Source organism: Kwoniella pini, chromosome 4, assembly GCF_000512605.2.
Source record: "Kwoniella pini CBS 10737 chromosome 4, complete sequence".
NCBI classification, from domain to species: Eukaryota; Fungi; Basidiomycota; class Tremellomycetes; order Tremellales; family Cryptococcaceae; genus Kwoniella; species Kwoniella pini.
This window is the reverse complement of record NC_091719.1, coordinates 591924-606622: the sequence shown is the minus strand read 5'-3', so window position 1 is coordinate 606622 and position 14699 is coordinate 591924. Positions and strand designations below refer to the sequence as shown.

At 42.3% G+C, this 14699-nt stretch overlaps 5 protein-coding genes across 5 annotated transcripts; 1 reads left to right on the top strand and 4 right to left on the bottom strand.

Moving 5' to 3' along the window:
* Window positions 1–145: 145 nt before the first annotated feature.
* I206_103242 (uncharacterized protein) lies at window positions 146–1034 on the top strand (the record flags this gene model as incomplete). Its single annotated transcript, XM_019153520.1, has 5 exons — window positions 146–195; window positions 292–376; window positions 433–545; window positions 627–798; window positions 882–1034. The coding sequence occupies 5 exons, from the start codon at window positions 146–148 to the stop codon at window positions 1032–1034; spliced, it is 573 nt and encodes a 190-aa protein (XP_019013681.1).
* Window positions 1035–1246: 212 nt separating this feature from the next.
* I206_103241 (uncharacterized protein) lies at window positions 1247–2686 on the bottom strand (the record flags this gene model as incomplete). Its single annotated transcript, XM_019153521.1, has 7 exons — window positions 1247–1322; window positions 1409–1641; window positions 1717–1727; window positions 1792–1886; window positions 1988–2163; window positions 2252–2491; window positions 2567–2686. 7 exons carry the CDS (start codon window positions 2684–2686, stop codon window positions 1247–1249), a joined length of 951 nt encoding a protein of 316 aa, XP_019013682.1.
* A 407-nt stretch (window positions 2687–3093) lies between these two features.
* I206_103240 (uncharacterized protein) lies at window positions 3094–5554 on the bottom strand (the record flags this gene model as incomplete). The annotated part of the gene is made up of 2 exons (XM_019153522.1): window positions 3094–3388; window positions 3447–5554. 2 exons carry the CDS (start codon window positions 5552–5554, stop codon window positions 3094–3096), a joined length of 2403 nt encoding a protein of 800 aa, XP_019013683.1.
* A 2753-nt stretch (window positions 5555–8307) lies between these two features.
* Window positions 8308–11223, bottom strand: I206_103239 (uncharacterized protein; the record flags this gene model as incomplete). The annotated part of the gene is made up of 7 exons (XM_070202703.1): window positions 8308–8349; window positions 8410–9027; window positions 9099–10060; window positions 10130–10365; window positions 10449–10815; window positions 10880–11089; window positions 11169–11223. The coding sequence occupies 7 exons, from the start codon at window positions 11221–11223 to the stop codon at window positions 8308–8310; spliced, it is 2490 nt and encodes an 829-aa protein (XP_070058804.1).
* Window positions 11224–11583: 360 nt separating this feature from the next.
* On the bottom strand, window positions 11584–14546 carry I206_103238 (uncharacterized protein; the record flags this gene model as incomplete). Its single annotated transcript, XM_070202702.1, has 7 exons — window positions 11584–12226; window positions 12284–12774; window positions 12821–13150; window positions 13215–13467; window positions 13525–14193; window positions 14236–14295; window positions 14479–14546. The coding sequence occupies 7 exons, from the start codon at window positions 14544–14546 to the stop codon at window positions 11584–11586; spliced, it is 2514 nt and encodes an 837-aa protein (XP_070058803.1).
* Window positions 14547–14699: the final 153 nt, after the last annotated feature.

Sequence of the window (14699 nt, the reverse complement as noted above, 5' to 3'; positions counted from 1 at the left end):
ATGCGTATATATGCCTCATCGTAATCCCGACTGTAGAGCAGCCCGCAGTCGAATAGACTAGTCAGACAGGAAAATTCAAAAGACCTTGAGGCCGAGAGCAATTCCCTAAAGTGCCAAAAAAACGACAAAAGGAATTTCGATTCCGATGTCCAAGGCAGGCTCATTCTTCCGTCAAAAGGGTGTCAAGGATGCGTTGTGAGTGAAAGCTTTTTGGTATTGGGTGATTCAAAATGTCCACGGAATTTATATCGTGCAAACGGAATGAAGTTGATCTCATTTTTACACACACAGTCGAGTGTTGGCATGGGTACCTGTTGGAATATTCTTTACACGGCATATATACTCATTAGCTAGTGTAACGGGAGGTAGTATGCAGGTTAATTACGATTCTATGAGAAATTTTGAAATATGAACTGATATGTGTACTTGTAGCCCACTTTCAATCCTAATTTATCATCCGCTCCATTACATCACGACGTAGTCTTACTTGAGAGGTGGTCAGTAGCCATAAGTCGATTTAGGAGAGGTGATGTAGTAACATTATGGTGAATCATGTCGTATTCCGATACAGCCCATGTTTCACATGAGTATTACTAACAATTTAATATAAATTTATATGTCTTTAGGTCACCTCAAAATCCTGAATTATTAACTACAAAAAGAATAATAGCATTAGAAGGAGATTTAGTTAATCCTTTACCACCTTCTCCACCTACTCCAATACGTATACCACCTGGACATTGTTGGGTTGAAGGAGATTCAAAATTTCAAACTAGAGATTCAAATACTTATGGTCCTGTAAGTATTCCCATATTTTAGTTTAAGCAAATTCTAAAACAGGAATTACGACTAATTTCTGTTTGTTCTGCCGAATCTCGTAGATACCCTTAGGTCTAATCACATCAAGAGTAGCTTATATATTATGGCCATGGCCAAGGAGAGGAATTATAGATAATCAATTACCAACAAAATCCAAAGATAGAGTTAAGAGTTTAGGTCAAACCTTTTTACAATCTAGATTTGGGGAACATTAGATGGTCGATCTACAACTCTCGGTTATTGAAGTAAAGTGACGATGGGTGTACTGAATTTGTAAGGTTATTCGCATTGTATCATATTCTCTTTGCATAGCATTACACGTCATTGAATCTGTCTTATTCTACAATCTATAATTATTTTCCTCCAACTCTCGCCTCACAAGGCTTTAAAAGACCATTAATGATCGACGGACAGGTCATTTGTCCGATTATATATTCTCGCCCACAACGCCGTATATATCTTTCCTCCTTTGCACAGCTAGGGGTATTTGACTTCTTGTATCTCTGTGAGGATGACAAGATCAGCATCGATTCTTCGGAGGCTTTACCTAACGTCTTATGGGCGCATCGTATCGAGGGATATTACTGACTTGATAATACTATCATCAATCTCAGCTAAGAAAAATTCCCCTTCATCCTCGTAAATCTTTTCAACTTTTTCATCGCTTCCTGGTAAAGTATCATCCACACTTCTTAATCTACCAAGTTGTTTACCCCACGGATCGAAAGCTAACGATTCTCCCCATGAAGTCCTCTTTGGGTTATGTGCTCCATATTGAGCCGAGGCGATAACAAATGATTGGTTTTGTATCGCTTGGGACCTCTATTAAAGTTGTACTGGGATTTAGCTCTGATAATTAACGCTGCATAAGCAAATGATCAAATTCTATAAACCTACCACTAAAGTAGCTATATGGCCAAAGTTGCATGAATCAGTATGAGTATCTTAGCATAAATTGAAGAAAAAGTTCACCCCAATGATCTCGTCCTGTTTTTACCATGAATGCTGAAGGGAATAATAAAGTAGTCGCTCCCAATCTAGTAAGAATTAAGGACAATTCTGGAAATCTAGATAAAATAGGGTTATTAGCATTTCATCGTTAATTGAAGATCTAACACAAGAATAATAACATGATTCAAATGGTTGAAAAGTCCTAAACCATACCCACCTTATATCATAACAGATTTCCAAACCTAATTTACCCAATCCTTCAATTCCTGTATCAATAGGATTTATAATTTTTTGTCCTGGTAAAATTCTATCTGATTCACCTGTTCTTTGAGGTGGTGGTATAGAACCATCTTCATTAGGAGGTTTAGTCAATTCAACATCATATAAATGAAGCTATAACAATCAAATTTTAAACAAACTTTTAATCTCGGAAAAAGAAAGAACGCAAAATCCAAATTTGAATTTAATTTGAAAAACTTACTTTTCTATAACTAGCTAATAAATTTCCATCTATTCCAATAATTAAATGAGTATTATAAAATCTTTTTTCATCTTTTGATTCTGGTCCTTCATGTATACCTACACTAATTAAAACTTTTAATTCTTTTGCAATTTCTTGTAAACCTTTTGTAAATAAATGTTGATTTAAAGGTAATGATAATTTTCTAGATTCTTCATATGATTGATTTATAAAATCTGAAGCTTCTGGTAAAAATATAGCCTTCGTGTCCAAATTAAGCGAAATGTCAATTACCAATTTACCTGTACTTCATCCCAGATATCATTCAAGACTCACTTTCGCTCCTTTCTCTGCAGCTTTGCGTATAACCTTTTTTGAAATTTCTAAATTATGTTTAGGATCATCTGTTGATCTGATTTGAGCTACAGCTATAGTTGTTTTGTATTTAGTTGACATCGTAGTGTAGAGACTCGATCTAACAGTTCGTGAGATTTGTCGAATCGATGTTCTCAACATCGAGGTTCATCCGAAGTAATTTGATGAACTTGTCTATACTCTATTATAGATGCAAACCCATTTCTTCGTTATGATATCGGTTGCGTGATTGCTCATTCCCATTACGAGTACGCTTCGAATGAGATTGAACAGTCACGCTTCAGGCACTATCGGTTATGTCCGTCTAAAAAGATAGATGTGTAGTACTGATAAGTGATGCATGACCACATGCGATTCTGATCAACAATATAATCAAGGTCGATTAGGATATTATGGATCGCTATATCAATTGTCCGGAGTATATACAAATAGTAATAATTATATACAACTATAGGCAAAGTCCTAACCAATTATACAAATATGGCGTTCTAAAACCCATTACTCGATCCAAAACTAAGATCTACTAATCTAGTCCGTCTTTTCTCAGCCCTCATCATCCTATCTCCCTTTGTAGCTTCATAAACATGTCTTTCACAATATCTTGAACCTTCAAATTCGTAATATTCATCCATACTCTCTCGACAATTCTGTGCGCCAGATACGCCTCCTCGATGATCGCATCGTAAATGCCCAGGATGGAATCTTTGTGTGTTAGGACCAGGTGTGACTATACATGCTCCTTCGATTGGTTGATGGCATGATGATGATGCGCATAAGGTACCGCTACAATCATTATAGCACATTAGCACATTTACTAAGAAGACAACGTAGATTGACTTACTTTTCTTCATGATAATGAAATTGGCAAAACGGTTTCCCACCATGAACGTAAAAATCATCCCCTTCAAATGGCTTGTCGCACTTATAACAGGTAAAACAATCTCTATGCCATTTCCCTTTCAGTTGTCCATCCGATGAAGAAACCGCAGACTTTTCTATAGGAAGATTACATCTTCGACAAGAAGGTAGATACATCTTTTTCCAATCTCTTTCACATAAAACCACACCATCCCTTTCCACAAATCTTTTCGCCCCACCAACGGAATCACCACACTTCACACATGTTTTGTTCCTTCTCGTACTGGATGCCAAACTGTTCGATGAGGAAGAGGTCGAATTTGACGATTTATGCGATTTAGGTTTGGGGGTTTCATTTAGACTACTGTTGTTGGTGTATTTCTTAATTCGGTTGGGTGAAGAATGAGGTACAGTAGTTGGAAGATATGGCCGTGTTGAAGTTATAGTTGAATTCGAATGAGAATTAGGTAGTTGCCTATCGGTCGTCCCGGTGCCTTTCAAATTTCTCGCTGTAGGTGTACCAAAAACGACTCTTTCACCTTCATCTTCCTCATCCTCTTCTCCAATCTGATCAAGTATATCTCTGCCCTCCATTCCAATCAATCCGTTAGATGAGCCAAAGGATTTCATACCGGCTTCATGAGTGGGTCTAGCTTGAGTGTGCACTCGATCAGACAGCATCTCTAAACTCTGGGAGGGTGTAACTACTTCTTCAGACTCAGGTCCACTTGTTGCACCCCATCGACCAGATCTGGAACTTGAGGAACTGCTTGAAGCTTCACTACCTGCGGTCGGATATCTTTGATGTAACATTTCATTCGACCTCCCTGACGGATTAGCAGACATCATGGGAGAGTCTTTTAAAGCAGGTGTAGCCCAGGGAAGAGCAGATTGTTGGTCATCGTAATCGTCATCTTCCAGCTCAAAAGTCGTAGTTTGCGGACTAGCATGTATCTTGCTGCGATCATTACTACTGCTGCTTCCGCCAGAACCACTTCTGCTCATGCCTATTCCCAAGACTGGTCCAACGGTATTGCTCCTTTCGTGAGCTTGCATTTCCTTGACTTTATCGAAAAACCCAGGTTTATTAGGTCGAACAGGGGCGGTATTCGTCCGAGCCCGGAGGATCTGAGAGAGACTTTCTCCTCCTTGACCTGATCGACTACTTGTATTGGAAGACAATGATTCCTTCCGTCTTGGAGGTGAGGACGGGTTCGATCGATGAGACGCAGCTGAAGCTGACCGTCTGGGTGGAGAAGCTGGAGTTTGTGATCGAGGAGGCGAATATGAGCCAGTCGATCCAATCGGAGCAGTATGAGAATGATGGATTTCAGGCCTAGCGCCAAAACTCGGACTGGAACCTGGATTGTGTCTTCCGCTCAGCGGGACCCTTGGTAACAGGGGAGGTTCACGTGTAGCACTTTGCGAAGATGTTGAAGCCTGTGGTTGTGGCCAGGAAGGATTGGCTGTCTGGAAAGACGGCGAAGGCAAGGGTTGTTCGATATGTTGTTTCGCCAAAGCAACACCAGCTCGGACACCCCAAGCAGCAGCAGCAAAAGCTCTTCTACCCACACCAGCCATACCAGATTCTCCTCCACTCGTCGTGTCTATCATAGGCGAGGATTGAGGTTCTGCCGCGTTGACGGCGGTCCCGTCCGGGCGAGGGAAAAAAGGATTTGTCGGTGAGGGAGTCTTGACTGGTGGCACTGGGTAAGCTGAATATGAGCCAGGCTGGTCATGAGGAGATAGATTCGCTGCTGATGGCCGTCTGGGGATACTGAACTCGGTGGGAGAGGGATGAGCGGACGAGGGACCGGCAAAGGGAGGTCGGATCCCTGTGGGCGAGGGTCCGCGATGAGATTGTGAGGAAGGTTGACGGGACATTATAGGTGCTACAGTCGGTCGACTTTGAGGAATAGCAATTTGAGAAGGTCTGGGTGCATTTCGATCGCCCATCCCCCTAGATGGTGCACTGCAGATATGTTCACCTAAAGTTGAGAGTGGTATGGATGCTGAACATGAGGAACAAGTCACATTGGGCAAGAGTACCGATGCGCGTTCCGTTTCAGGTCGAGGGGCGAGTAATGACATCTTGAGCTGTGCTTGAGCGTTTGTTTTAGGTATACTACACAATTAAATAGTCAGAAATTGATGCGCAATGCCGATGGTCTTTGATGAGCAGATGAATGTTTTAAAACAGAGGTGCTGGAGTCATAAGCGAGAAAGTGTGTATACAAGAAGGTCTGGGTAGAATCGGGGAAACGAAGATATCGAAGCGAAGGATTGCTCGCAGAGCATGTACAAGAAGGAACACAATCGAATCGAACGAAAGGTGTCAGACAATAATTATGGCAATTGAGATGAAGTCAGAACGGCATGGAATGGTGTGAGAAAGATGAGGTCAAATGGCCAAGGGGTAGTGACTTGATTAGATCAGATCCAAAGGACGACCATTCGGTGAAGAAGAGGGGTTGTTGATTGCCATAATGATGAAACGGCCTGTTCAGCCTATCCCAAGTAATCCAAGGGAGAAGAAAACATCAGAAATATTGAAAAGTGGACTCTCCGATAAAATGGTGTTAGGGACAGCGGCAAGTCAAGACATGTCTTGCGGTCCAAATGGGAATACCATATCAAATAAGGTGAGACATCCGAAAACATGTCTCGCAGTCTAGATGAAGTAAAAGCGCCAAACTCACATTTCAAGCTGTATAATTCCTTTATATGCTCATCTAGACAGTCTCCCGATAGTGTTATGTTGCCTTGAAGATGTTTGGAATTGTATTGAGAATCTTTGAGTATGTGAGATATAACACGATGGGATGTGTAAGGAAGGTGGGGATCTGAAATATGATTTTTGAGCCCAAAATAGTCCAGAAGAGGTCTTATCACATAAGCAAGTCGCTAATAAACAATGATGGATGATTGTTGTTGTTTACGAGAACAAGAACAGAGGAGCTTTGATCGTCTCTTTTCGCCGTTGATGCGTTGTACTTGCTTCCGCACAGACTATTTTGATCTCTTTCTTGATTTACCCTTTGATGTTTTAGCTTGTTTCCTTCTACGCTTTGATCTTTTTTTGGCGTTCGATTTCTCATCCAAGAAACGCCCAAAAATACGAAACAAAGCACTAAGAAACGCTTTTACCAAGACGATGAATGGCGTTGTTCAAGAGCGAATGAGTCTAGGTCGAATTGGTTTCGAGGTGATCTGTGCGTAGCAATAATTGATATTGACTATTATGGTCAACTCGAGGGGTATGATCGTGAAAATTTGTTGGGGATATAGTAATTTAGAAATGCAAGTCTAAGGTATTTTACTTTCTCAACTTCTATGTATGAGTTCTTGAGGATCCCAAATAATTCAACGTGTACAATGAAATCTTGATGAAACTCCAAAATTCCCTTTGTTCTACTTGTTTGTTATTTATTCTATTGTGACCTAATGTATATCTCGTTGAAGGACGTCATATGATTGATTGATCTGATTATGATGGTAATGATGATCAAAGGACGCTGAAACCCCTCCTATGAGATTTTATTATGTCGTTATTCTATTCTACCTTTTGTTATCAAACCTTTTGTTGATTTCTTATTTCTATGGATTTCTATATTGATACACGTTGACAGGGTATATGGAGTTGAAAAGATTGACAGCAGGGTATAGTGATACGTGTTGATAGATGATGTAAAATGATTGAAGGATAGTATATTCACCAAACAAGCAAGGTACAGATAGTGCTCTGAACAACAGAAGGAAACACCAAAATTGGTGGAATGTCGTTATAATTTTATAATGAAAATGCTATTAATATTCTTCGACTTTCGGGAGTAAACGTAATTCTTTACAATCAGAATATAGACAGTTTTAACCTGTTTAAATGCTTTCTATAGATGAAATACCGAAAAGAAATAAACATCTATCAACCCAAAACGAAATTCCTTCCAAAAAGAATCCGATTCTTGCGGAGAGAGAGAAAACAACCTAGAAGGTCAAAATTAGAGTAGAAAAGTGATCGAACAGAAGTTTAAATTATGAAAAGAAGCCCAGAAAATAGCATTCCGTTCTTTCTTGATAGGAATCTCCTAACTCATGTACATCTTTTTGCTTATCGATATCCTAACTGACGAGACACGTAAACTGGATAAATTATCATACGCGTTTCTAGATCAGGGTTGAAATATCGAGCGATTTAAAGTTTAGGGTGATCCGGGAACTTCTTTTTAGCAGACCCTGAGTAACCAGAAAGGCGGGGCGTTTTCTTTTTTACTCTTCGACATAGATGTTGATGATTAGGTTCACAATCTTCCAGAGGGGTGAAACGATGTCAAGCGTCTATACACCAGTAAGATTGATGTCCCGGTGTACGAGTACTACAAGACATCAACAGAGATAGCTTCGATAACACGTGAGCCTCATGTTGCTCAACAGTTGTTTATTTGTTAGATCTGAGCGGAACTATCCTTGCATCTCGTACAAAATACACAATGATAACGTGATTGTAGTTAATTTGTTGCTCGGTTTTCCTTGAAGCCACACACGATAATACGTTACATGCCTTATGCATTGCTCTTGCAATAACGACTTCTGATATTCGATGAGGACAACATAACGATCGCGATGGCAATATGGGCGGGCCTCATCAGGTATCCGCTTGATCTGGTTCTCGCACGGGGCAAGAAGCACATCATTGGATAGGAGGTACTTGGAACTCAAGACACAAAATACATCATGTTATTACGTTTCACTACTTTTGATGTCTATAGCTACAACATTTATTTCTTCGTTATGCGATATGATAGGGTGATATGTTAGTGTGATGCTTATTTTGATTGAAAATTATCCTACTTCTCAGTGTTTTCAGTACCCATAAATGCTTTCCACAACTGTACAACCGAGTCATCAGCACTAGGCGCTCGATATTGACACAAAGATTCCTGGCCCACCTCTTTACTGAGAGCATCACCAATCTTCCTCCTTCCTTCACCTTTCACCATATCAGCGAAGAACATCTCTTTGCCTCTTTTCCTCTTTTTTCCATTACTGTCAATAAGTTCGAATTCTGCAGGTCCCGAATCTCGTTCTTTGAGATTTGTCCAAAGTGAAGTAGGTGTATCCCATATATCAAGGATTGATGAGACCCTTTCGGCACTCATCCCTTTTACGCAAAGTAACATCCTAGCGAATTTCTCTTTTAGTGTGACTGAAGCTGACTTATCGTTTAATTCTTGATATGCAGCGAAACTTGTAAAATAGCTCGTTTCACTTTGCGAATCCTTCAAGTGGGTTTGTAAAGATTTATAGGTCGATCTGGATAAGTATTTCGAAGGTATAACATGCAGAGCCTTGTTCTCGTGGGATTGTTGTATGACTTTGGTCATTGTTGTCAAGAAATCGATAGTTTCAGACAATTTATGAGTTTCTTTCAAGAAAAACCGGTTGTGAATTTGGATTTGTGACTTGGCGGTCATGATTTGAAGCCCGTGATATTCCATCCTTTCTGTGACTTGCCAATCTTCTACAATATAGTATATATGATTGATGCAAGAATTGGACAGACGAAACTACGGAGAAAGTAAGCATGAGCGACTTATCCTTCCATTCAAGAGTTTGTCTCTGACCGGACATCACTCACACACTGCTCAGTATACCTTCCGTCCCTGATCGAGCTGCACAGATCATCGAGACGTTTCCTCTCTACGACATAGTCCAGAACACACTCGTCTTCTTCTCCGCCCAAATCACCAACGATTCTTCTTGCGACCCAACACATATCACCTAGTCTCAAAGCGCGAGTTTCCACCTTTATGCCCTTCGAAGCCAGGGTTTCAGCGATCTTGTCTCTGTTGGATCGAGATTCCACTTCTCTAGTATCGACAATGAGGATAATCTCATATGTCCCAGGAGGGAAGATAAGCGCGTCTGAGGGTTGAAATTTGTGAATGCCGTCTGCATTTGTGCTTGCAGTCCTGTCTAGATGCGGTTCGTCAAGATGTACGTGAGGTGTATGAATGGGTATATGAGATGAAAGCCTCGGAGCGGGTCTTGGATTTCTCGCTTTGACTGACTCCGTAATTTCATTCAGCGAATGTGACCGGTTGGTATGACCTCCTATCTGCCGGCGTAACGCTGCCTCAGCAGCTAAATTTGATATCGGTGAGTGAGGTTGTACAGGCGCAGATACGGTTCGAGTGAACGCTCTTTCGGCTGTAGTCAGGCTGTCTATCGGGCAAGAAGCCTTCAACTGTGTTTGGTTCATTTCAGCAGAAACAGTGGTGAAATTGATGTCTTCTCTAGCTTGGAAGTCATGCTGCCCAGACGGAAATGGTGTAAAATTTCCCCTCTCAGTACCGTTATCATCGAATCCACTACACGTTGGAGGTGCTTCTTCTTCCAATATAAAGCCAAACAACGTTGCTTGGCCCGTATCGTCTCGAGGTTGAGCCGCCGATAAATGATCGACCAATCTAAGCTGGGATGCGAAAGGATGTGCGCGTTGAGAGCAGCGAAATTCAACTTTGCGTAGGTTTATGAAATCAACTGGGTCCAGGCGTATACTTGCTGCTGTGAGAGAGGAGACGCGGTCACCCAACGAGCCTGCGATAGCAATCATGAGTTGAGAATTTCGCATGGCGCAAATCTGAGGAAGGGATGGTCGTTACTAACTTATATACCAGAATTGGAATCTTTCAGATTTGGGTTTACTAGTGAGCTTTTCAGGTGAGACTTGGCGCGAAGAAGCAGCTGAAGGTGCCCGAGTGATCGTTGTCGAAACTACAGGTGCACTTCTGGTGGGGACAAGAGGTGTGTTGGATCCACCTACAGAGGGACTGTGCAAGAAAGGTCGCTTTTCCATATGGCTAAATTCCGGTCGAAGACTTCTCATAGCAGCTGCTACTTCACTATGAATCCTCAAGTATCAGATCAACCATTCATCAAGGTACAAGGACACGACTCTGAAGTTTCGTGGTTTTCCAATACTCACTATCCTTCTTCCGTTAAACAATATTTGTGCGGATTTCCCGTGACATAAACATACCCTTTATTGACTAACGTCTTCATCCCGCTCCAAGCTGTAAAATAAGTCCCCTTCTCCGAATGATCATATGATGAATCGCAATACTCTTGAGCCCCTCTTATAACTTCCGATTTAGTCAAGAATACTTGTGTGTTGATCTCAGGATTCTCTATAGCCAAGACTAAAGATAGTAGTATTCCGTATGAACCTGATCCTCTAGCTGGTATGTATGTCTTTGGATTGGCGGCTTTTCGAACTTTCTTCTTTGGAGCAGCTGATGAAGACAAATCTGACTCATCATCTGATGAAGCTCTAGATTTGCCTTTATTCTTTTCTACGTGACCATTGGCGATTAGCGATCAAGTGCATGAAAAGGTGGGAGGACGAATTTTACTCACTGACAGGTGATTCAATTACTATATTGTTATCTTCGCAATACACCTTCCACTTCTTTTCTAAAATAGCTACCGTTTTCTCTCCTATATGCTGAAGTACCACTAAATCCCTTGGTCGACTATATGTTACCGGACAATTTTGTAATGATCGACAAGCTTTATTGTACCCTTCAGCCGATTTCATATTCTTCTCTCGGGCAGCATCACGAAGCTCTATCAGGTAGATAGCATCAAGATCAGCTCTTTCATCTGCCTTTCATACACTTTTTGCTATCGTAAAAGTCCTACTCACCCTCCATCCACTTCAAAAATATCGGATTGCCGCATGTTGGCTTTGCTCGCGGCATGTATTACTTTGGATGTAATCAAGAAATCTGTGAGGTGGGCTGCATTCAAGCGACTTCTCGAGATGTTTTGACAAGAGGATTGTTGCGGTATATGATAAGTTTGTATGACGCTAAAATCAGTGAGATGAGAAATAGAATAGAAATAGATTATATGGTCCGAGCATGTTTTTCAACGATGAAGACGCGTATGATCTTGAGTTTACTCATGTTCAGTTGACGTGTTTTGAGTGGCAAATATCTGATAATTCAGTTTTGACGAATTCCTCAAATTGAGGAATTGCTCATGTAGATAGGACAAACTGTGCATGAAATAAACCAAGAGTCATAAGTAGACTACGTTGGTACTTAGAATTGTACAAACTAGCTGCCCAAAGCAGAAGCGAGATGGAAATAAAAATCGGAAATGGCGTTATCCGACATTTGCCTATTTGCTTCTCCAGCTGAGCCAAACAATTCCTCTTCATTGGCATTGTTCGTCAAAGTCGTAGAGCCATTGCCAGCTTGTAGTCTGTGATCTATCATTGATCCTTGGGAGGTATCGATCGAGGTGAAGGGCTCCGTGGACAGGAAATTGTCCCAAGATGGCATAGGTACAGGATTTGATGCTGTGTCGCCATAAAGTAAACTTGAGCGGGGATTTGAGCTGTCCCATTGAGTCGTGTTAGCGTTTCCGTACCCATTGACGTTGGAGGTATCATGCAAGTATCCGATTCCGCTGCCGTTGCCGTTGCCGTTGCTAGTCCCAGTCAGACCTAGAAAGACCCCAATATCGTCGACAGGCTGATGATTTAACAAGGTCAAGAAAGCCATTGGGTCTATTCTCTGCGCCTGAGTTTGATCAGCTTGCGGAGGCGGAGTATGTCGAAAGTTTTGTTGATAAGTATCATCTTCCGGCAGTGCAGTGATACTGGATGAAACGGATGATTGATGAAATATGATATCATTATTGCTCGATTCCGCCTGTGTAGACCCGTGGGACACTTCGGTAGCTTCTTTGCTCAAGCTTTATACATGTGTCAGTCAGCATCTCTCGGTTGTCAACGCTACTTAAATTACTCACCATAGCATGTTCAGTATCTGATATCCATTGTGTACAGCATACGTCACTATATCCTCCTTTTCAGGTTCTCCAGCTAGCCTCAGCGCAACTCGCAATATAAGGTCTCTTTCTGGAGCTTCTTTACTGGTAAGACGTAGCAGTATAGCTGCAGCAAATACGATGGGAGATGTTGGTCTGAGCATATGCATAGCCCTCTTATGTGACAAGCAGCCTTCAAGCAATTCGATAGACACTAAAATAAGATCTGATCTCATTTGATCGGACCAAGATCCAGGTCCGCTTCGAGCTTTGGCGACGCGTAGGATTCCCACCAAGTGAGATCGTATTGATAAGTATTGAAACCACCATTTTCGTAATGGATCGGTTTGTGGGCTGACCCATTTCTTATTCCAGCTTTCAAGGTACGTTTGAATCCATATCCTCTCGCTGTCTAGCCCAGTAGTTGAGCGTGTTGTTGAGGAGATACGGTGTATGCGTTCTTTTGATTCCGCCTAAACCCAACCATCAGCCTGGCCGTCAGAGTAAGTAAGAACTCACTTCGAATCGATACAAAGCGTAATCAGCAGCCATAAGAGCGATGTCTTCGAATGGTCCCGTTCGGTCCAATTCTTCGGCTTCGAAATCGGTCAAATCGAGACCTTGACACGAGATCTCTTGTCTGTCGGCGATAGATTCCCACCTGCTTTCCACCAGAACAAGAGACAATCTAGTACGTAAATCGTTGGAATTCCGCTCTCCGGGTATACTACCATGATTTCTAGCCAGCTGAAGACCTATCTGACCTGCCATCCGCACTGCCATTCCCAGTCGCGCAGCTCGCTGGTCATCCACTAGCCTTGGCGTTCGTAAAGCCCACATTTGTGCGAGCTATACCCACGATATGTTAACACTACGGCTTCCCCCTGGAAGATGGTAGCGAGATTCTGCTCACCATCATGCCCTGCACAATTTCTACAGATTTGGCAGCCGTTGCAGAAACTACTAGTTGAAGCTTCTCAAGATGTGCCCATAACTTGATCGCTAATATGCGCTGTTGTGGGGTAGAATTCGTTAAAGTAGCTATAGAGGTCGCTCCCAATGCAAGAATAGCAGTGAATAGAAAGGCTGAGCGTGATCTGACGAAGGCCGAGGTATGTATATCGCGGTCAAGCATGCCCCATTGACAATGTACATGCCGGAAATAGCTGCATGCACTAAGTCAGTCTTCCTCGTTGGCGAAGTGATGGTATACTGCAACTCACCTTCCGAACAGAATATCCACTTGATCCTCCTTTATGACATGCTGATAGACCGGATCTAGTCCTACACTGACATCCCTTTTCGATCCATGTAATCCCAGCTGGAAGTACTTTCTCTGATCCGTTATGATTTTTCCTAAATTCTCCTTGGACCATCTCCCTAACCTGATAGCGTCTTCTAGAGGTAGGTAGGTAATAGGCGCGGGAACAACCATTTTATCCTTCCATTCCGACCCATCTGCAGTATCCCATCCTCTTCTAGCGCACTCAGCCAGGAAAAGTAAAGGATTATGTACGTCACGTCCGGACGAGAAATCTGCTCCAGGTACAGATTCAGACACGGCACGTTCGGAACCAATTGGGAAAGATCCTGCCATAGTCTGTACGGTGCGACGAGTCATACCCGGGCGAGTTTTTGGCATCGGGCGAGAAGGGAAGGGTACAGGTGACGTGAGTGTGGATATGCCGGACACGAAGGGATCAAGGGGACTTTGAACACGAAATGCAGGTTGATCGTCCATTGCCTCGGAGCGCAGAAAAGTGCGATGCCCTCCCGTCCAGCTTGTGAGTTCAGCATCGTGGCTGCTATCGATGCTAGAGTGAGGAGATGTAGCATTTCGTATGACATCGTAGTGCTTATCACCATTGGCGAGCTTTTCTAGCGTCTTTCGACTGATTTTATGTTAGCCGTTGCTTATTAATGCGACGACTTACTTCTTACTGCCTTTCACCCTTCCTCTACGTGTAGCAGTGAATTTACATGGTATAGCTGCACTTTGGCATCGTACACATATTCCCTTCTCAGGTACAAGATGGCAACGGACTTTGGCCTGTACGCACTGATCAGCCTTGCTTACGCCGGGTTATCGTTTAGTGACCTACTATCCGACACCTGTTGAGCGCGTGATCAGCCATTCCCTCCGGCTATTCTGAGGCATGACATATAGCGGTACTCACGCTGTACAAGCTTTTAGTCCTCTTTTCTCCGTAAGTACTATGGTGGATGGTCCAGGAGTTGACTGCATCTCGTATGTGACAGTATTTCTTTGGTGGAAGATTGAAAGGCGAGATTAGACATTAAGCACTTCTGAATCGTCGGTTTTTACATGTAGTTATCAGCCTAGAGACCGTTGTACCTGATAAGGGAGAGGTCGATGGCTGATGAGTAACTGTAGCAT